Source organism: Heterodontus francisci, chromosome 6, assembly GCF_036365525.1.
Source record: "Heterodontus francisci isolate sHetFra1 chromosome 6, sHetFra1.hap1, whole genome shotgun sequence".
Lineage (NCBI taxonomy): Eukaryota > Metazoa > Chordata > Chondrichthyes > Heterodontiformes > Heterodontidae > Heterodontus > Heterodontus francisci.
Genome location: NC_090376.1, coordinates 24634168 through 24657291, shown reverse-complemented (window position 1 = coordinate 24657291; position 23124 = coordinate 24634168). Strand labels below are relative to the sequence as shown.

Genomic DNA, 23124 nt, shown 5'->3' with positions numbered 1-23124 from the left:
GTACAGAGAGATTTGGGTGTTCAGGTGGCAACGCAGGTCAATAGAGTGGTCAAGAAGACATACGGCATGCTTTCATTCATCGGACGGGGTATTGAGTACAAGAGTTGGCAGGTCATGTTACAGTTGTATAGGACTTTGGTTCGGCCACAAATTGGCTGCCGCATTTCCTACATGACAATAGTGACTATACCTCAAAAGTACTTTATTGGCTGTAAAGCACTTCAAGGTGCCATGGGTCATGAAAGGTGCTATATAAATGCAAGGTTTTTAATTTTCTCTTCAGTTGGATTACTGAATTAGAAGTTCCAGAAGTCTGGTAATGAATAATGGGAACAAATACCAAAAATTGTTTTAAAATAGAAGATCTGCTCACACATTGATTTATGCCTTGTACAGTCAAGTTTTGTTTAGCACATTACGAACAAAAATAAAAGTGTCTTGTATGCCTTGCAGACCCAAAGCAGCTATCTATTCCCGTTTACACGACTTTCATTAAACTCTTCACTGGTTTAAGCAGCACCTAGAAACAAAGAGCTGAAGCAAAACTATTTCAAATACCCTTGATCTTTTAACAGTCCACATACTCGACCCAGAAATACTATATGGCAATTTCAGCACTATTAGTTTCAAAAGAACCCAACTTCTGGCAAAGTAATGTCAGTTGTGCCATTTTATTAAAGTTGTGGTAAATTGGTGTTTCATTTACATGATTTCAGAAAAGTCTTTTTTGAAAATCCAAAAGTCAGTAGAATTCATATCTCAAGGTTACATGTTTATATAAATGACAAATTACATTACAAACACTGCATTAACAACTGCCTACGCTTAGTTTCCAATATACCCAGTTTCCAAAAACAAATACCTAAAGGCAGACAGGAAGCCACATCGAAAATTTTATCAAGATTTAAGTTGGAAGCGATAACTTCAATTTGCAAGCACAAGGTGTGTCCACAGCTATGTCCATTCATTTTGCACATTTTGGCTGCCTGAGCCTATTATTCCTCTTTACCTTGGCCCCTTCTCTCCTCTTTCTGTGGTATAGTCATACTACCTTTCATTTCGCCCCTCATGGCATTTTGTGCCCAATCCCGACTATTATTCACTAAAAGAGCAAAATACTGCAGATGCTGGAACTCTGAAATCAGTTCTGCTGAAGGGTCACAGACCTGAAACATTAACTCTTTCTCTATCCATAGATGTTGCCAGAACGGAGTACCCTTTTCCTGTTCTCGTGCTAATCATCTTCTCAGTCCTCTTTCTAAGGGCCAACTTCCTTTCCATCCTGCTTACCCCACCTGCCACTGCATACTAATGATCGCTGCCCCCCCCCCTCCACATTTCCTGGCTCATTTATTTGTGAACAAATCCAGCATCCATTATTCTTTTATGATGCACTTTGGGGCATTTTTCTACATTAAAAAAAGGCGCTATATAAAATGCAAGTTGTCATACATTTGCAAGTTGTTGTTTTATTAAGTTTATTTTCTGCAGCTGTTAACTGATTAAACAAATTTTACCTCACTAAATTGATCAGCTATCCAAAACAACTGGATCCCTGAAGAATTTCCTGTATGCTATACATCAATTCAGTGTAGCGTAATAGGATTAATATACAATCCAAACGATAATAGGAGTGTTTTCTGAGTGGCTCAAACAGCACACCACTGTACGTAATTAGAATTCTCAAAGTAGAAAGCTATGCTCATTTGAAAAAAACTTATAAGTTTTACCCAGATTTACAAATAACAATTTATTATTAAGAGCAGCATTACAGTAATAATTCACATTACTCCAAACTAAACATTTTGTGCAAAGATTAAAATATGGGGATGTCCATAACTCTGAACTCTTCCTACAGAATACATATTCAAATCTGGCGCAACACAAAGAAGCAATTCTAGGTCGTTTTTAGTGAGAAAAGTCTCAATATTTGTGACATGAAAGGTCATAATAGAACCACAGAAAAATTACAGCACAGAAGGAGGCCATTCAACCCATTTTGTCTGCGCGGGCCAAGGAAAAACTAGCCACCCAATCTAATCCCACCTTTTAACACCTGGTCCATAGCCTTGCCAGTTACAGCACATCAGGTGCATGTCCAGGTACCTTTGAAATGAGTTGAGGGTTTCTGCCTCCGCCACCGTTCCTGGCAGTGAATTCCAGACACCCACCACCCTCTAGGTAAAAAAGTTTTTCCTCATGTCCCCTCTAATCCTTCAATCTATCACCTTAAATCTGTGCCCCTTGGTAACTGACCTCTCCACTAGGGGAAACCGGTCCTTCCTGTCTACTCTACCTAGGCCACTCATAATTTTGTACACCTCAGCCTCCTCTGTTCTAAGGACAACAACCCTAGCCGATCCAATCTTTCCTCATAGCTGCAACATACAAACCCTGGCAACATTCTTGTAAATCTCCTCTGTACTCTCTCCAGAGCAATTATGTCCTTCCTGTAATAGAAGCACTTTTACAAATATTCCAAATTCCAGTAGAATTTCACCAAAACTAAATGCTTATGAAAACAGGATTAAAGTTGTACAGTTGTGTCAAGGTCCATTGAATTATTAGCCTTCATCTCCAATAATTAGTGAAGAGAACACCAATAACTTTGATCATACGAATGTACAAATTAAGAGTAGGCCACTCGACCCCTACAGCCTGCTCCGCCATCCAATAAGTTCATTGCTAAACTGATTACTCCACATTTCCACCTACTCCCTCATATGCTGCTAACAGTCATTCTCTTCTTTCATACCAGCTTCTGACTTCTCTTCCCAGACTACCTCAATTCCACTGTTCACCTCCCCCATTTCTTCCTTTCTCCAACCAGAGCCCTTCAATCCCTTCCATAATATGCCCTGACCACTCAACTATCCCTGCTGACTGGCATTGTTAATGGGACCCTTGACTCCAGGAACATCTCTCACCCCTTTGAGACAGTTATGATTAATCCCTTCTCAAAGCAAAGAAAGTCTTCTCTGGCTAACATTTGTCTCCAATCTTCCTTCTCTATCCCACAGGCTCAAAAGCATCAATGCCACCCAGCTCTGCAGCCTTATCTTTCAAACTCCAAAAGGAACAGCAACCTCCCTATAGAGGCAATCCTGACCAAAGTCCTGAACAACATCCTGTAACCATGGTACTTTATCACTTCTTGTCCTCCCCACAGCGTATGATATTCGTAAACCATGCAATCCTCCATTGTCCAGAACTGTGGATCTTGTTTACATGTGTCCTTTACTAAACATATCAAAAATCTTAACTTCTCTTCTCACCATCTCATCTCCAAACATTTATCCTTAGTCTCATCTTCATGGAACTGCTGCTCTTCTGTTGCAACTTCCATATTATGCTGATGACACCCAGTTCAAATCTCCACAACCATCTCTGTGCTGTCAGACTCCCTGTCTTGCATCAGTCAAAATTTCCTTCAACTGTCACAAAGATCAAAGGCATTATCTTCAGCCTTCATTATAATCTTTGCTGCCTTGCCACAGACTCCAGTCCTTAGGCCTGGTCACTTAAGCTAAACATGACACAGCAAAGCCATGGAATCCAGGTTAAGCTTTAAACCACACAAATAGAGGCATCGAATACATAGAACATAACAGCGCAGTACAGGCCCTTCAGCCCTCGATGTTGCGCCGACCATCTGACCTACACTATTCCATTTTCATCCATATGTCTATCCAATGACCGCTTAAATGCCCTTAAAGTTGTCGAGTCTACTACTGTTGCAGGCAGGGCGTTCCACGCCCCTACTACTCTGTGTAAAGAAACTACCTCTGACATCTGTCCTATATCTGTCACCCCTCAACTTAAAGCTATGTCCCCTCGTGTTTGCCATCACCATCCGAGGAAAAAGGCTATCACTATCCACCCTGTCCAACCCTGATTATCTTATATGTCTCTATTAAGTCACCTCTTCTCCTCCTCTCCAACGAAAACAACCTCAAGTCCCTCAGCCTTTCCTCATAAGAGCTTCGCTCCATACCAGGCAACATCCTAGTAAATCTCCTCTGCACCTTTTCCAAAGCTTCCACATCCTTCCTATAATGCGGTGACCAGAACTGCACGCAATACTCCAGGTGCGGCCGCACCAGAGTTCTGTACAGCTGCAGCATGACCTCGCAGCTCCTAAACTCGATCCCCCTACTAATAAAAGCTAACACACCATATGCCTTAACAGCTCTATTAACCTGGGTGGCAACTTTCAGGGATTTATGTACCTGGACACCAAGATCTCTCTGCTCATCTACACAACCAAGAATCTTCCCATTAGCCCAGTATTCTGCAATCCTGTTACACCTTCCGAAGTGAATCACCTCACACTTTACCGCATTAAACTCCATTTGCCATCTCTCAGCCCAGCTCTGCAGCCTATCTATGTCCCTCTGTAACCTACAACATCCTTCGGCACTATCCACAACTCCACCGACCTTCGTGTCATCCGCAAATTTACTAACCCACCCTTCTACACCCTCTTCCAGGTCATTTCTAAAAATGACAAACAGCAGTGGCCCCAAAACAGATCCTTGCGGTACACCACTAATAACTAAACTCCAGGATGAACATTTGCCATCAACCACCACCCTCTGTCTTCTTTCAGCTAGCCAATTTCTGATCCAAAGCACTAATTCACCTTCAATCCCATACTTCTGTATTTTCTGCAATAGCCTACCGTGGGGAACTTTATCAAACGCCTTACTGAAATCCAAAAGCAAGGAAGTTATGCTGAACCTTTATAAAGCTCTGTGTCCAGTTCTGATCACCAAACTTCAGGAAGGAGGGGAGGGTCCTTGGGAGGGTGCAGAGGAGATATACCAGAATGGTTCCAGGGATGGGGGATTTTAGTTACGAGGTTTGGTTGAAAAAGCTGGGGTTGTTCTCCTTGGAGCAAAAGGAGATTTAATAAAAAAGTGTCCACAATTATGACAGGCTTAGATAAGAGACATGAAAAAAAAATTTCCAATTAACTAACGGTACAAGGACTAGGGGACATAAATTGAAGATTTTGGGCAAGAGATGCAGGAGGAATGCAGGGAGGAATTTTTATGCAGTAGATGGTAATGACCTGGAACTCGCTGCCCATATGGCTGGTGGAATGAGAGACAATGATTTCAATAGGAATTGGATGGCCACATAGGGAATAAACTTGCAGGGAAATCGAGCAGAGGAGTGGGACTGATCAGATTACTCCGTGGAGAGTCGGCATGGATTCAAGAGTCCGAACGAACTCCTTTTGTGCTGTAAATGACAATGGCTCTACTCTATGACATCTTGTCCATTATTAGGACCACTTATCTTTATATCTACAACACTGTTAATCTCTGCTCTTACTTCAGCCCCAGGACTGCTGAAACTTTTCTCAGCCCTTGGCCCCTCTAGACTTAACTTCTCCAGCACTGTCCTTGCCAACATCATGTCTATCCTCCATAAATTCCTATTTGTCTGGTGCACAGGTATAAAAAGTAATCAAAAAAGGCTAATGAAAACATTCAGTTTTATCGCAAGGGAATTCGTATTCAAAACAAAAATTAATGCACAAGTTGCAGTGCCTTGGTTAGACCCCATCAAGAATAATGTTCAGTTTTGGGCAGCAGGTCTCAGGAAACAGACTGGCCTTGGAAGGGATAAGAATATATGTGGTTCATTTAGCTAAACATAGTTGAGATGCCTAGGAGGTGGTGGTGGTCACAATGTAGATCCTTTTCATCAACCAGATGGGATGTGATCCCCTGGAAGAAACGAAAAACAGAAACCAAACCAATTGGGGAAAAAAGAAATCTGAAAAATTCCCCTCCGAACCCTCTAGGTGATCAAAACATAGTCCGAGAGATCACATAGACCCCAATTTACATTATAGGATTCCAACCTCTGGTACCAAGTAATCGTTGTCCCAGACAACTCTTTCTTGAAGGAATGTGCCGCATCAGCATTTACCCCATGAGCCAGCAACCTGTCCCACATGTGCACTGTTCTCTGCGACATTAGCCAGCTTATGTGCAATCCAGTTCTGAAATTGTATAACTGATTGCAAGTCCGACCCCTAGTTCTCCTAGATCTATGCAGTTGATGTAATTGATTCACTAACACAATCTAGTCCCTCAATATTTGCTTTGCTATAGCTTCACAGCAATGAACATGAACCTTTTAAGAGAATAATACACCAAAAACCAGGATCTTGATCTTTTTCTTTCACCACTCGCTTTAATCCTGTTCTCTGAAAAATGCATTTCATCGGCCCATACGCATAACACTATAACCACACTTCAAGTTAAACATCACTTGCTAAATATAGGCCCAGTTTTCAAAACATCTGCACAAATTCACCAAAATAGCATCTGTGCTTAAAAGGTTTAAATTATGGGGACAGGTTGGATTTAGAAAACTGAGGAATAATTCTAGATAAGCATGGGGGTAAAAGGTTATCAGGGCTAGGTAGAAATGTGGAGTAATCAGTTCAGCCATGAACTCATTAAATGGCGCAGCAGGCTCAAGGGGCCGAGTGGCCGGCTCCTAGTTCGTATGTACATATAATCTATAAAAAAGGTGTTTAAAAATGATGAAGGGAATTTGATAGGGTAGGTACAGAAAAACTACTTCCTCTAGTGGGGGAATCCAGAACAATGGGGCACAATCTTAGAATTAGAAGGAGGCCACTTAGGAGTGAAATCAGGATGCTCATTCATACAAAGCATAGTGGAAATCCAAAACTTACTCTCCCAACAAGGCTGTGATGCTGTGCAATTGAACTTATGACCAAGAGGGTCAGATTTTTGTTGGGCTAGGATATTAATATAGGACAAAAGAGAGATTAGCAATGATCTAATTTATCAGAACAGGCTCGAGGAGCTGAAGGGTCTACTTTTGCTCCTATCTTATGCCAAGTCTCACTTCCACATGGCCGAACTCCTCACTGATCTAAGAACAGAAAGTGCTGGAAATACTCAGCAGGTCAGGCAGCATCTGTGGAGAGATCAGAGTTAACGTTTCAGGTCTGTGGCCTTTCAACAGAACTGGCAAAAAGGTTAGAAATGTATAGGGTTTTAAGCAATTGAAGGGGGGTTGTGGGGAAGAGAACAAAAGGGAAGGTGTGAGATAGGGAAGAAGGCAGGAGGGATTAAATGACCTTGGATGGAGAGGAGAGGGGAGGTAAAAGGGCACCTCCTACGATTGCATGGGAATGTGCCCATGGGGTCGGAGGTAATGGAGGAGTGGACCAGGGGGTCATGGAGGGAACAATCCCTTCAGAATGCTGACAAGGGAGGGAAGGGAAAGATGCGTTTGGGGCCTTGGATGGTGCATTTCCACCACCAAACACTCCCAGATGAAGCAGTGATTTACTCGTACTTTCTTCAATTTAGTATACTGAATTCGTTGCTCACAATGCAGTCACCTCTACATTGGGGAGAACAAACGTAGATTAGGCGACCACTTTGCAGAACACCTCCGCTCAGTCTGAAAATATGACCCCAAGTTTCTGGTTGCTTGCCATTTCAACACCACCCTGCTCTCATGCCTACATTTCTGCCCTTGGCCTGCTGCAGTGTTTCAGTGAACATCAACACAAGCTCGAGGAGCAGGAACTCATCTTTATTAAGCACACTATAGCTTTCCCAACTCAGAGTTCAACAATTTCAGAGCATAACTGGCCTTTATTATTTTATTATCCATATGCCAGCCTTAAACTTGGTTTTTCATGTGCTTTTGGACAGAGCTGCGCATTATTCTGCCATTAACACTTTCTCTGGACTAATGCTTTGTCCTTCACCACACCATTAGCACTTCCTTTGTCTTTGCCCCATGACATATTTGCCATTTTATCTCTCCTGCCCTCTGCCCTATCATGCACCTTCCCTTTTCTTCTCCCCCACACCCCGCTTCACTTGCAAAGGTAAGAAAAGTATTAGGTTTTAAGCTAGTTCTGATGGAAGATCACAGACCTGAAACGTTAACTCTGCTTCTCTCTCCACAGATGCTGCCTAACCTGTTGAGTATTTCCAACACTTTGTTTTTATTTCAGATTTACAGCATCTGCAGTATTTTACTTTTATCCTCACAGATCTATATTGGCTCCATGCCCTTCAAATGTATTGAATTTGAAATATTTGTTTCCAAGTCCTTCCACTATCTCTCCCATTCTAAAGATGAAGTATGAATGCAAGCTGTATTCAAATGCTAAAACTCTACATTTTTTCTGATCTTTTTCAGCAGAACTGATTGAATTCGATATGGATATTAGCTCAAGAGGTGTTACTCTTTCAAGATTTATTTTGACTCAGCATTTTATTGCTTAAGTACAATAGTTTACAGCTATATCACTAGTCAAGAGGCTGCCTTTATTGCAGTTGTAGAATCAAAGGTTCCAAGTTTATAACTATTCCTGAATCCACATTGAGGATAAATTAATTTGTTGCAACACCAACTTCAGATTACGTCTTATGTTGTCACAAAATCCAAATACAAAAAGGGCCTCAGTCCTCAATCATCTTTCCTCCTGCAGCAAAGCTTCTCGGCTAAAAGTGTTCAAACTTCCCAATGTTATACTTCAGACTCCCTGCATTTTTCAGGGATCCCAATAAATTCTGGAGGTTGGTTTCTGTCTTGTGTACCACTTTTTAAATCGACAGTACTTTGATATTGCTTATTTCTTCCACTCACTGCATAAATTTTATTAAAAGCTTGTCTGCCTATCCTTCATATTCTCCCAAAGCTCAAGAGCTTTAAAATTTTCTTTGAATTGTGTTTCTCCAGACTCCATTTTTTCATCTCCCTCAAATGCATTAATTTTGTTCTCTCCATCACTCCCTTGCTTTGTGTTTTCACTTATACCATTTGACCACTTTAAGTATCTTTTTTTAAAAATACATTGGTTATTTTCATTTCCACTTTTCAATTCCTCCAAATTTGTCCACTTACTGATGCAAGAATATGTGGCAACTCTAAGAAGCAATGCCCCAAAATGAATCATTATTGTCTGGAAGGCAAGTCTACCGATAGAAGGAAACAGCAATGAGTGTTATTTATAAATGCTAAAGGAAACCCTGTACCTCTATAATGCCTTTCAAGACTTTAGAACATCCCAAAGTGCTTTAAAGTCAATGAAGTCCTTTTAAAGTATAGTTACTGTTTTCGTGTAATAAATACAACAGCCGGTTTTATGCATAGCAAGCTCCTACAAATAATAAATGTAATAATCACCAGATAATCTATTTTTTGTGATGCTGATTGAGGAATAAATATTGGCCAGGACACTGGGGATAACACTCCTACTCTTCAAAATAGTGCCATGGGACCTTTTACGTCGACCTTGGAGAAGGCAAGGCCTCAGTTTAATGTCTCATCCAAAAGATGACACCTCTGACAGTGCAGCATTCCCTCAGTATGGCACTGGAGTGTCAGCCTTGATTTTTGTGCTCAAGTCCTGGAATGTGATTTGAACCCACAATTTTCTGACTCAGGCAACAGTGCTACCAACTAAACCACAGCAACTAAAATGTAGTCAGCATGGGAAAATGAATTTGAAGCAGATTCTTGAATTGAGAGCATGGATCAACTGGGATGGTGCAAAGACAGTAGATGAATCATTCCATTTAACTGTCCCAATGCACCTAGAATTGGCTTATGTTACAAAACAATTAGCCAAGACAGCCAATTGTACATAACCTTGTTTAGAATTTCTCTCATTAGCTCTGAAACTGATTCACTCAAGGTAAAGTTAGGGAAATCAGATTTACTTAAATGTCCAATTGGATCCAATTCACAAAGTAAATAGGGAATAAAACTCACTTAAGCCCCATTAATACATCCTTTGGTGTGGGTAGTTCAGAGACCATTCCACTTTAAGTCTCAGTTCCACATGAATTTGCATGCAATCTTTTGGAAACCCGATCTACGGACACGGATCAATTTCCAGACGTACTCTAACATCCAACTTTTCTCTCTCCACCATCACAATATTTCCACAACCACCACGTAGTCTAATTGCTTACCTGGCATAGAGTGGTGAATAAGTTAAAAGTTCCTGTAGTTGAACATTGCACAAAACCAAAGCTGTGTCAAGATTCAGGTTCTGACTGTTCACACCTTTTTCCTGACTTTATTCTCTTCCTTGGTGTTCATTTAAGATGAAGCAGATAGTACTAAACCTCAGCTTGTCCTATTCTGAAGTTGTATTTCAAACCTCATTCCTATCCTTCAGCAAATCAGCATATCTCTTTACTGTAGTGCTCATCTTCTCTCTACTGCTGAAGCCCCTATGTTATGACATGACACGACACCACAATCACCTGCTGTACAAATTCCAATTTGCCAAATATTCCACTGCGTGCATCCTGCCAGTGATAACATTCTCAAATGTGTCATACATTCAAGCCCCATGCCAGGACTTTAGCAAGTCCAAGACTAGGTTCAAAATTCAGTGTAGTACCAAAGGAGTGCAGCATTGTCGAAGTGGCATCCTTCTAGTTGGAAGGTTAAATCAAAGTCCTGTTGGTCTGTTCATAAAAGATCCCAAGCCAGTATTCAAAGAGCAGGGAAGCTGCTCCAGTGCACAAAGCTTTATCCTTGAACCAACGCCAAACAGATTAACTAATCATTTCTCTTATTGCTGTTTGTGGGACCTTGCTGTGCACAAAAAGCAGTCAATTTGAAGTGTAATCACTCAAATGTAATTAACTGGCTGAAGTGCTTTGGGACATTCAGAACATGAAAAGTGCTACTTAAAAGCAAATCCTCCTGTAAGATTTCCCTTAACCGTCATTCCTGTGCTTGTTAACCTTCACTGGCTCCCAAATGTACTGAACTCAAAGTCTTTGCTTAAAAATCCCTTCACGATCTCATCCCACATCTTAACCACCTCCAGCTTCCCAGTCCATGGCCCACAATGATTCAGTTTAGAGGTTACATGCACTCTTCCCTTTCAGGTATAGCTTTATCATGGCCCCAATCTCTAGAACACTTCTTCCCAAAACCTTTATACATTACTACTTCTCCACTAACCTTTCAAAACACTATCTTCTCAAATCCTCTACTGCTGCTTGGTCTATATGAAATACATTGGTACTTTTTGAATGTTAGAAGGTATTATATAAATGCAAGTTGTTGTTGAAATTACTAACTACAGGATTGTTAAAAACAGCTCCAGCTCAAAGTCCTGAAAACCAACCTGAAATTTGAAATATTCCTATCTTAACTACCAGCAAAAAAGTGACACTTGGTCTGAGCATGCACAAGAGCATGTAGGCACCTCACAAAATAGTTCAATTCATAAACAACTTCCTCAAAATTTGAAGAAATACAACTTTCACTCTGATTCCAGGTGAAAAGCCCCCAATATACAGTATTCAACTGTTGGACGACAAATATGTAAATCTGATAAATGATTAAACAACTTTGTGATAATGATTCAACACTTTCCCAACATCCCCCCGCCCACCCTGCAACAAGAACCAATTTGTCAAAACAGGCATATAATGGGAATGGCAATAAAAGTGTGTTGGTAAACTGTTCTCGTCTGTCTCGACTCAACCTATTGTGACAAGATTCCAGTATCAGTGTACTTTAAATCCTAGCTAAGAGAAAAGTCCATGCAAATTAGTTTAACCAATTTCAAAAAGTGTGTACCATTTTATTTTCCATAAACAAAAAAAAAATGCAGAAGTTGGTGTATGAGAATTTTTCTTAAAAACAGAATGCTTAAATCAGAATGCCAAAAATCCTTTGGTTCCAATAGCTTCAGCTAAGCTTGACAATTACCTACCAATTATTGATCAATACGGGTGATCCTAGTAAACAAATTACTAAATTTTGCCAAATCTCAATTGTGTAAATTTACTAGAACTTACCACAGTACTTCCTATTATAGTTTAGTAAACTCCAGCATTAACTACATCCACATAGAGGAAATAAAATGGCACCATACAACACAGGAGCATTTTAAATTTTAATACACACTATCCCCTTTCCTCACATTTAATTTATTTCTCTTCATATTACGCACTAGGTCTCACTGAGACCCAAATTTGTCCTTTCAGTGTCAGTTCAAAGATTGGTTTGGATAGTTTGTTGTAGTCAGTTTGCAAAATAAAACTCTCACTGACAACTCAATGGAAATACTCAGGTAGTAAGTCTAAATAGTAGTAAAAAAAAAACTTTGAAATCTTTTTAAACTACTTATTTGACATTATAAAATCATGTTTCCCTTCTGCACTGGTGTTGCTAGGACTGCTTATAAAAAGAAAGGCCCAACATGTTTTCAGAGAATGGACAAATTAAATACTTCCGATTTTCCACAAATTGGTCACAGCCAGGCTGGATATTATTTAGGCATTTTTGTAAATAAAGCACCGAAAGAAAGTTGCATTCCCTGAAAAGGGGGAAATCTATGACTAAACTCCCAGTGATTTTATCTCGCCCTCCTGTTACTGTCCTTTCTCTCCCCTTCTAGGCCGAGAGAAGCCTGGAGCTGGTGTAGGCAAGAGTGGCCGCCGACTGCTAACACCAGGCGGCCTGGCAAACCAAACACACCTGAGCCTTGCTCTCCTCAGCCTTACACCCTTCCCTTAAAAAAAACTCCTCAAACAAAAGCCCTTAAAAATATTCAAGAGGCTAAATTTGAGAGAGGGGGGGAAAAGAGAAAAAGATAAACGATTATTTAAAAAAGTCAAATTCCCCTTAAAACTGCTCAATTCAACCAGAAATATATAAAAAAAATATTTTTCGCCGTCTGTTAAAATTACAAATTAAATAAACAGGGCATAGCTCCAGGTTAGTTTGTACCAGTGAAACAAGAGGTGTTGAAGATTAATTGTTTTAAAATTTAATTTAACTAACCTTCTGTCGTCCCTTCCGCTACGTGGGAACAGGCCATAATAAATAGATGAAGGAATCCTACAACTCGCCCTGCAGAAGTGCCGGGGCTCCACCGTGGCGGCGGCTGCTGCTGTCCCGGGCTCTCGGAGCCTGCTCCCTTCCACTTCGCCATGCTGCTGCTTCCAGTTTGATTGACTGAGGCTGGAGGAGGGACAGACAGCGACCCCTCAGTCAATGTGTTAAATACACACACACACACAACACAGGCTGACTCACTCACTAATTGTGGGCTGGGTGGCTCTCACACAAAATTATAACCCCCTCCCAACACACACACTAAAACACAGCTAACCCAAAGTAAAAGAGAAGGAAATACACACATGCATCAACCCACAACAACAACAAAAATATGCTTCCTTCCACCTTCTCTTTCCCCCCCCCCTTCCAAAATAAAATGCTACCAAGATAAAGAAAACACACCACGTCAGACACCACTTGTATCACAAAGTCACTTCACTCCTGACTAACTCGAAAGAAGAAAGGGCACAGAGCTCCGCCCAACAAACTATGACCAAGATCAACCATCGCACACACCTCATTTGATTGCCTACTTCCCTTTCCCCTATGCTGAAAGAAAAATAAACAGACCAACAATTCGGGATAGGAAACAATATTTTAACCCTTTAAGGACTTGAAGGGAACATTTTTAAATCCAATGTCAAAAATATATTACTAAGTTAAATATAGGGAATAAAATTTACCCAGAGGGATTACCTAGCACTAATCTTATTTGGGAGAATTTAAACTATATCATAAAGGAATAAAACAATTAACGGTTATATAGTGCCTTAAACGACCCCGGGATATCCTAAAGGGCTTTACAGGCAATGAAATATTTTTCAAGTAATGCAGGGAAATGTGCCAGCCAATTTGCACACAGTAAGATCCCACAAACAGCAAAAGGGTCGTCCATTTTGTGATGTCAGTTGAGCGATAAACATTGGCCAGGGCACTAGGAGAACTCCCTTGCTCTTCTTCAAATAGTGCAATGGGATCTTTTACACCACCTGAGGGCAGATGACACCTCAATTTAATGTCTCATCTGTGTATCTCTCCATCAGTACTACTCTGAAGTATCAGGTCTAGATTATGTGTTCAGATCCCTGGAGTAGAGCTTCAACCCACTTTCTTCTGACACAGGGACCAACATTGAAACCCTGTGTCATAAACAGTAAGCATAATACTAGCATAAGTGATTTATAACAGTCATCTGAGACTTAAGAAAAGTACTGCTTTGAAATCACTCAGTTTTCTTCATTTTTATTTGCACTATTATATATAGTTTTACATGTGATTGATGATATAGAAATACAGTTTTAATTTAAATTTACAAACCACTTATTATAGGAATGTGCTGTTTAGAAATTTCATTACATATAATTTTGTTAGCAGGGCTAAAAATAAAACAACCACAATGCACCTGCAGTTGATAACCCTTTAACACTTCCCAAGCAGCTAACTCACCACTTAATCAGCATAAATGTCAAAAGGGTGGTTCTTCCAGTTTTTGTGAAAAATGGATGAATACTAAAGCCACCTCTTACAGCCTGTAGACACTGGGCACTGCTGCCTTGAACAGATTTTTGGTGGGGTATGAAAGATGGAGCCTAATAATACAAAGGAGGCAACAAACACGACAAGGAGTTATGGGTAAAGTTTACAGCATGTTCATAACTCTGAAGACTTACTGAAGGATCTAGAAAAAGTTGCACAACTTTAAAAAAAATATAGAAAGCCAATGCAGGATTATTACTGTAACGCAGCACCACAGGACATGTACGGACAAGAAGGCAAGTACAACTGTTTATGAGCAAGATGCATAGCATTACCCAAGAAATATTAGCAACAGTTATTAACAAGGTTAATAATAGTGAAAATAGCAGGGTTATTCAATTCTGTTGTCTAGCCGTTGTGACAAAGATAATAAACTATAGAACCAAATTTCTTGGGCCAAATCAACCAGTCTTAATGCCCACTGCTGTTACATTTAAAGGCTTCATTTGCATATAACCAGACATCACAGTGTACAGCAGATTGAGCAAATTATTGTTGAATTGCAGAGGGGAGAGGGAGTGATGTGTTCAGATGATGTATGATTTTGGATATTAGAGAACAGTGGAAAATTCTTGGTACATCATACATTTTTTAGATATTTTATTGTGATGTATTATATCAAGATAATTATAAGGATGAGGAAGGCCCTTCAGCCCATCTTAACAGTACAAATGGAGGATACAATCTTTTTAAAATAATTTTTCTCTTCCTTTTGTCTATCTTGACATCCTTTCCAAGTGTTGATCACTGTGTGAAGAAGAACTTCTCAATATCCGTCCTAAATTTATCTTTTACTAGTTGGAATTTGTGTCCTACTCTCACTGTTTTATTTGAAGTACTATACCTGATTTACCTTTTCCAATCCTTTAACTATCCCTTGTATATCTCTATAAATCATCTGCCTTTTTATTTGGAAAAGCCCAAGTTTCTTCAGCTTTTCCTCATAACACAGGCAACAACAACTTCTATTTATATAGCAGGGTTGTCCAACATATGGCCCGTGGGCCAGGATCCGGCCTGCCAAAGATTTCCATCTGGCCCGCGGATATATTTCAGAGATGAGAAATTTTCAATTGTCTTCTTCTTCCAGACCGGCTTTTAAAAAAAATCGCACTGAGTTTCACAGCTGACAGGTGCTTAGAGCGGGAACAGTGGTTTCCCAACTTCGGACAGATTCCAGGTTTTCTGGTGGGTTCCAACTTTTTTTTAAAAGCCCGCCGGAAAACCCTGAAGCTGTTCAAAGTACAGAAACTGCTTTACCTACTCTCATGCTGCACCTGTCAGCCATGAAAATGACAGCGTGATGTTTTAAAAAACTGACCAACCACAAAGCTGAGCACTCCCGCTCCCTGCAAGTGGCACAGCGGTTAGCACCACAGCCTCACAGCTCCAGCGACCCGGGTTCAGTTCTGGGTACTGCCTGTGTGGAGTTTGCAAGTTCTCCCTGTATCTGCGTGGGTTTTCGCCAGGTACTCCGGTTTCCTCCCACCATCAAAAGACTTGCAGGTTGATAGGTAAATTGGCCATTATAAATTGTCCCTAGTATAGGTAGGTGGTAGGAGAATATAGGGACAGGTGGGGATGTGATAGGAATATGGGATTAGTGTAGGATTAGTATAAATGGGTGGTTGATGGTCGGCACAGACTCGGTGGGCCGAAGGGCCTGTTTCAGTGCTGTATCTCTAAATAAAAAAGTGTAAGAGCCAGAGAAAGAGAGAGGAGAGGAGGGGAGAGAGAGAGAGAGAGAGAGAGGGGGGGGACAGAGAGAGAGAAAGGGAGAAAGAGAGCGAGATAAGGCGGTACAGAGAGAAGGGTGGACAGAGAGGGGGGCAGAGAGAGAGAGAAGGGTGGACAGAGAGGGGGGCAGAGAGAGAGAGAGGGGGCAGAGAGAGAGAGGGGGACAGACAAACGGGCAGAGAGAGAGGGGCAGAGAGGGGAGGGACAGAGAGAACACAAGAACTAGAAATAGAAGTAGACCATATGGCCCAGCGAGATTGCTCCGCCATTTAATACAATCATGGCTGATCTTGGGCTTTAATTCTACTTTCCTGCCCGCTTCCCAAATCCCTTGATTCCCTGAGAGATCAGGGAAGTCCCCAGCATCACAGATGCCAGTCTTCAACCAATTCGATTCATTCTGCGTGATATCAAGAAATGACTGAACATACAAACATACGAATTAGGAGCAGAAGTAGGCCACTCGGCCCCTTGAGCCATTCAATAAGTCCATGGCTGAACTGATGACTCCACATTTCCACCTACCCCCGATAACCTTTTACCCCCTTGCTAATCAAGAATCTGTCTACCTCTGCCTTAAAAATATTCAAAGACTCTGCCTCCACTGCCTTTGAGGAAGAGAATTCCAAAGACTCACGACCCTCTGAGAGAAAAAATTCTCCTCATTTCTGTCTTAAATGGGCGATCCCTTATTTTTAAACAGTGACCCCTAGTTCTAGATTCTCCCACAAGGGGAAACATCCTTTCCACATCCGCCCTGTCAAGACCCCTCAGGATCTTATATGTTTCAATCAAGTCGCCTCTTACTCTTCTAAATTCCAGTGGATACAAGCCTAGCCTGTCCAATCTTTCCTCATAAGACAGCCCACCCATTCCAGGTATTAGTCTAGTAAACCTTCTATGTACTGCCTCCAATGTATTTACATCCTTCCTTAAATAAGGAGACCAGTACTGTACACGGTACTCCAGATGCGGTCTCCAGAGAGGGGGGAACAGAGAGAGAGAGGGGGCAGAGGGAGAGGGGGTAGACAGGGAGAGGGGGGACACAGAGAGTGAGGATAACACAGAGAGGGGGGAACACAAAGATGGGGGACACGGAGAGAGAAAGAGAGAGACAGAGAGGGAGACAGAGAGAGAGAGAGAGAGAGAGAGACAGAGGGAGAGACAGTGATCAAGATCACTCCTGACAGATGGACATTTATCTGGAATATTCCGCATCGCCTCAACAAGTGAGCAGGCAAACATTGACTACTTGTACAAGCAAAAAAAATGCTAGGTATCTCACTAAATCAGTGTCCAACATAGTGATGAGAAAGTAAGTCAATAAATTAATCTTCTCATTTAAAGCTTCTTCACAAAATGCACATATGTTGTTGTTTTGATTAATAGTGAGATAAATTTTTAATGCTTTTATCTTTCCGAAATTGTCTCACCAGCCCCTATCCACGCGAAAAGTTTGGACAACCCAATTATATAACATCTTTAACACAATAAAACATCCCAAGGTGCTTCACAGGAGCTTTATAAAGCAAAACTGAGGAGATATTAGGGGCAAAATAAAGACTTATTAGGGCAGGTGGCCAAAAACTTTCAAAGAGGTAAGTTTTAAGGAGGGTTTTCAATGAGAAAGCAGTGGTAGAGAGTTGTAGAAGTTTAGGAAGGGAATTCCAGAGTTTAGGGCCTTTGCAGCTGAAGGCACAGCTAACAATGGAGTGACTAAAATTGAGGATGCTCTAGAGACCAAAATTAGAGGAGTGCAGAAATCACAGAGGATTGTCCCTTGACACTAGAGATCAAACTCATGTGTTTTTTTTCTGTTTTCCTGCAGTCAGAAGGTTTGGTCTGACCAGCGTGTGGACAGTTCAATCATGACTTCCATCCTCCTGTATCAATGTCAGCATTCTATTGGCTTGTTGATCATTGTGCTGGATTAGGTGGATATGTTGAGAGTTTAGTTTACAAAGACTCTGAGGTCTCTTTCAATTTCTTCCTTAACATCATTCACTGTCTCTACACACAGTTGTTATGTAGAAGTATATAGCAGTACATGTAATGACAACGCAGTGCCTAAACAATGTGCGAATTTACTAATAATATGCCATCTGCTCCCTTCACAGAAATATGGAGAAATAAGTTAGCCTCAAGCCAAATGCCAAAAGTGCCTACAGTAACAGAGCACCAAGCATTACCAGACCCCACTTGAAGATAACAGAAAAAAATGCCCACACTGTAATAGTTGTGAATCTTGGGCCTTCTATACCTTCTGCATTCTTGGTCCACCAATTCCATCTGCTATATTGAGCTATATTCTCCCATGGCCAAAAAAAATCTATGCACGGGGAAGAAATATCTTTTATCTTCATTTAAATAACTGAAAAAGAATGATTTTGGGAGGGATGAGGGAAGAATAAACAAATGGAAGGTAGGAACATCGAAACAGGAGAAGGCCATTGAGCCTGTTCCTCCACTCAATGAGATCAAGGCTGATCTGCAGCTTAATTCCATATAACCACCTTGCCTCATATTATTTAAGACCTTTGGTTAGCAAAAGATCTATTAATCTCAGAATTAGCCTCAATTGCCATCTGTGGAAGAGAGTTCCAAACTTCTACCACCCTTTCCATGTAGATGAATATAAACACTTGCATTTTAAACAAATGCTCGAAGTACACTTTGGGAGATAGGGAAAAATATATACATTTTATAATTGAACACAAGAGATTTTGGAAAAGGACGACCAAGTAAAGTTCTTGATCCTAAACAAATTTTCTAAAGTGTTAGGCAAATAATTTAACTGCAAGGCCTGTATCTTTCAGTAACGATAGGGTGTATTATTTTTTGCCACATGACTGACCTGTGATATATTGCGTCAGCAAATTTGCTAAATTACATTTATAGGAAAGCCACGGTCAGATTTACTGCCACTGGAGAGATAGTGGCGCAGTGGGCGTAGTGATAATGTCACTGGACTAGTAATCCAGAGCCCAGGCTAATTGTCTGAGAACATGGGTTCAAATCCTATCACGGCAGATAGTGAAATTTGAATTCAATCAATAAATCTGGAATTAAAAAACGATAGTCTAATGATGACTATGAAACCATTGTCGATTGTTATAAAAACCCATCTGGTTCACTGGTGTCCTTTAGAGGAAATCTGTCGTCCTTACCTGGTCCGGCCTACATGTGACTCCAGACCTACAGCAATGTGGTTGACTCTTAAAATGTCCTCTGAAATACCCTAGCAAACCATTAAGTTCAAGGAGAATTAGGGATGGGCAATAAATGCTGGCCTAGCCAGCGACGCCCACATCGCATGAATGAATTTAAAAAAATTAGGTTGCTGCAGGGTCTTTAGAAACCCTGCTGTAGCTTACAGACTTCCTGTAAGCAATGCCAAAGGAGCCTTACTCAGAGTCTTGTAAGGAACTGCATATCAGGACTGAGACAAGCATGCACATGCCAATATAACATGACTCAACATGGCATACAGCAAGGCCATCACCATCGGTTACCAATTAGTTGTTAAGTGACTGAGTCAGCAAAAGGGAACTCTGTGAGATACAATGCAACAAGAAATCGCTCCACCAATTACCCCAATTTAAATCAAAATATTATATGCTTTTTGGTAATGCTCTTAGGACTGTTACACAAATTTCTACAGTAAGAGTATATACTGCAGAAAATAAGAATGAAGCATCACAGGTCAACTATTTTATAATTGCTGATAGAAATTAATGATAACTTCAGAATCTCTAATTACAATTTGTTTTCTTCCTGTTCTCTCCCCTCTACCAATGAAACAGCCAGATTGTTGAAAAAACCCTTCTGATTCAAAAATCTTCTTTAGGGAAGAAAATCTGCCATCTTTCCCTTGTCTGGCCTATATGTGACTCCAGACCCACAGCAATGTGGTTGACTCTGAAATGGCTGAGCAAGCCATTTAGTTGTATTCAAGAAGGCAGCTCACCACCAATGTCCTCTCTAATCTTTTTCTCATTGCGTGTAGCCTGTTCATAGGACTACACGATACCTTTCAATTTTTTTTTGCGTGGCCACGCACATGCAATATTTTAATAGGGGACAAATTGTGAGCAGCCTGCGAGGTACCTTCTGTGTTGCTGTGCGTACACAGCTTACAGGAAACATTGCTCACCAGCACCTTCTTGAGGGCAACTGGGATGGGCAATAAATATTGACCTAGCCAGCCCCACCCACGTCCCATGAATGGATTTTTTAAAAAGAGCAAGATTTCTGGTAGATTTTTCTCCTCCATAACTCAGGTACTATTAGGCTAATTTATTTAGAGATACAGCACTGAAACAGGCCCTTCGGCTCACCGAGTCTGTGCTGACCAACAACCACCCATTTATACTAACCCTACACTAATCCCATATTCCCTACCACCTACCTACACTAGGGGCAATTTACAATGGCCAATTTACCTATCACCTGCAAGTCTTTGGCTGTGGGAGGAAACCGGAGCACCCAGCAAAAACCCACACGGTCACAGGGAAAACTTGCAAACTCTACACAGGCAGTACCCATAATCGAACCCAGGTCCCTGGAGCTGTGAGGCTGTGTTGCTAACCACTGCACTGCCCTTAATTGTAGCTGCCTAGACTAGCCCAGCCTAGATATTATTCAAATCAGTGAAAAAGTATGCAGCAGCATTCAGATATGAAGGATTTGCATAGCTAGAGAAACATAAGAAGAAAATAAAAGACAAAAAAGGCCACGAAAGCTAGTCCCCGTGGTATTCTAACTCCCCAGCCTAACAGCTTTTTTGAATACAGACTCTTTGATTACAACTTGATCTTATTTGGTATATGCATGTAAGCCATCAGTGTTTTAAAATGACAGTTAGCATTTCAACCTATGTGTCAACTTATTGTTCCATGAGAAAAATAATTTTCCATTGGGGTTGAGGTTATCTCTATATACCAAAGAGATAAGTTGAAAGGCAGGCCTGAAGCTTGTCAGAGCCAATCAATCAAATGTTACTTTGTCCCACTGTCAACATCATTAACTGCGGCACAGTGGCGCAGTGGTTAGCACCGCAGCCTCACAGCTCCAGGGACCCGGGTTCGATTCTGGGTACTGCCTGTGTGGAGTTTGCAAGTTCTCCCTGTGTCTGCGTGGGTTTTCTCCGGGTGCTCCGGTTTCCTCCCACAAGCCAAAAGACTTGCAGGTTGATAGGTAAATTGGCCATTATAAATTGCCCCTAGTATAGGTAGGTGGTAGGGAAATATAGGGACAGGTGGGGATGTTTGGTAGGAATGTAGGATTAGTATAAATGGGTGGTTGATGTTTGGCACAGACTCGGTGGGTCAAAGGGCCTGTTTCAGTGCTGTATCTCTAATCTAATGTTATGGGTTAATGGCTCCATTAAAACAGCAGAAAGGGGAATGTCGTAGCATTAAATATTTATCCACTATTATCAGGCATGATTATTTCTATCCTCATATGTTTTATGATTTTAGAAATAGAAAGTCCTTGAAATGCATAGCAGTTTGATCAACATCTAATGGGCTGATTTTAACCTTGTTTGCTTGGCAGAACCTGTGCAGGACAGGGCAGCTAAAATGGCTTCTGCATTGCAACTCCGAATGGGATTATTGTAATTGTGTTGTGTAAAAGTATTCAGTTTATAAATTAACGTCATTAGTATGATTTGCATGATGTCGCAGGGACAGGTATGCAATGGAAGGTACTGGACTCTTTAAAGTTGCATTGAATTCTATACAACTGCCTTAATTTGCATTTTTTAAACATTGACAACCACTCCAGGATAAATTGAGAGTTGGAATATTACGGGGGTCAGCCTTGGCACTGCTCATAGCACTCTCGCTTCTGAATCAGAAGCCCCACTTCTAGCACTTGAACACATAATCCTGGCCCACACACTATTGCAATACTCAGGGACTGCTGCATTTTTCAGATGAAATGTTAAACCGAGGCCCCATCTGTACGCTCATGTGAATGTAAAAGATGCCGTGGCACTATTCAAAAAAGAAGAGGGGAATTTGCCCAGTGCCCTGGTCAACATTCTCTTAACTAATGGCAACAAAACAGGCTTTCTGGTCGTTTTTCTTAGTGCTCTTTGTGGGGCAAATTGGCTCCTGTGTTTGCCCACAAAATAGCGGCTGCACTTCAAAAGTAATTCATTGTGTTGTCTTGAAGCTATGTAAGGATTGCAGTTTCCTTCTTTCTCTTTCTCGAAGCATTTTTCACACAAAAGCTAGTAGAAATCTGGAACTCTCTCCTCCAGAAGATTGCATATGCTGGGTCAGTTGCAATCTTTAAGACCGAGATTGATAAGAGTTTTGTTATGGTAAGGATATCAAGGAATATAGATCAAAGATGAGGAAGTGAAGTTGAGTTACAGATCAGACACAATCTGATCAAATAGGAGAAAGGGTTTGAGTTGAATGATCAAATCTGGTTCTTATGTTCCAAAATGTCTGAAACTGCATCAAATAAATTGTCAAAGTCAAAATTTCCTGGAGTGGTATCTCCCAGACCCCTATAAAAAACAAATATCATGCTTTCAGCTTTCACAATTGACTTCAGTAATTGGTAAATTTACCACTGTTGAAATATATAATTTTATACACTTTAGGAATCATAGAATCATAGAAATATACAGCATGGAAGGAGGACATTCAGCCCAGCCGAAAAGGAGCGATCCAGCCTAATACCACTTTCCAGCCCTTGGTCCGTAGGTTACGGCACTTCAAGTGCTTATCCAGGTACGTTTTAAATGTTATGAAGGTTTCTGCTTCTCCCACCCTTTCAGGCAGTGAGTTTCAGATTCCCACCACCCTCTGGGTGAAAAGATTTCCTCTTGAATCCCCTCTAAACCTCCTACTTCTTATCCTAAATCTATGCCCTCTGGTTTTGAGTCCCTGCAATAAAATTGTTTGTTGATATATTAGCAACTTATGATAATATACCCAA

At 40.9% G+C, this 23124-nt stretch overlaps 1 protein-coding gene across 3 annotated transcripts in view; it reads right to left on the bottom strand.

Moving 5' to 3' along the window:
- Positions 1-19325, bottom strand: part of tmem131 (transmembrane protein 131) — a 217679-nt gene extending 198354 nt beyond the window's left edge. For 2 of the 3 annotated variants that reach the window (XM_068033291.1, XM_068033292.1), the window contains exons 1-2: positions 13297-13371; positions 12838-13017 (exon numbers count right to left, since the gene is read on the bottom strand). In XM_068033291.1, the coding sequence (XP_067889392.1) occupies positions 12838-12988 (151 nt within the window). In that variant the 5' untranslated portion in view covers positions 12989-13017; positions 13297-13371. Of the gene's footprint in view, positions 1-12837; positions 13018-13296; positions 13372-19320 lie in introns of those variants that run through there. The other variant, XM_068033293.1, reaches the window with a different exon arrangement.
- Positions 19326-23124: the final 3799 nt, after the last annotated feature.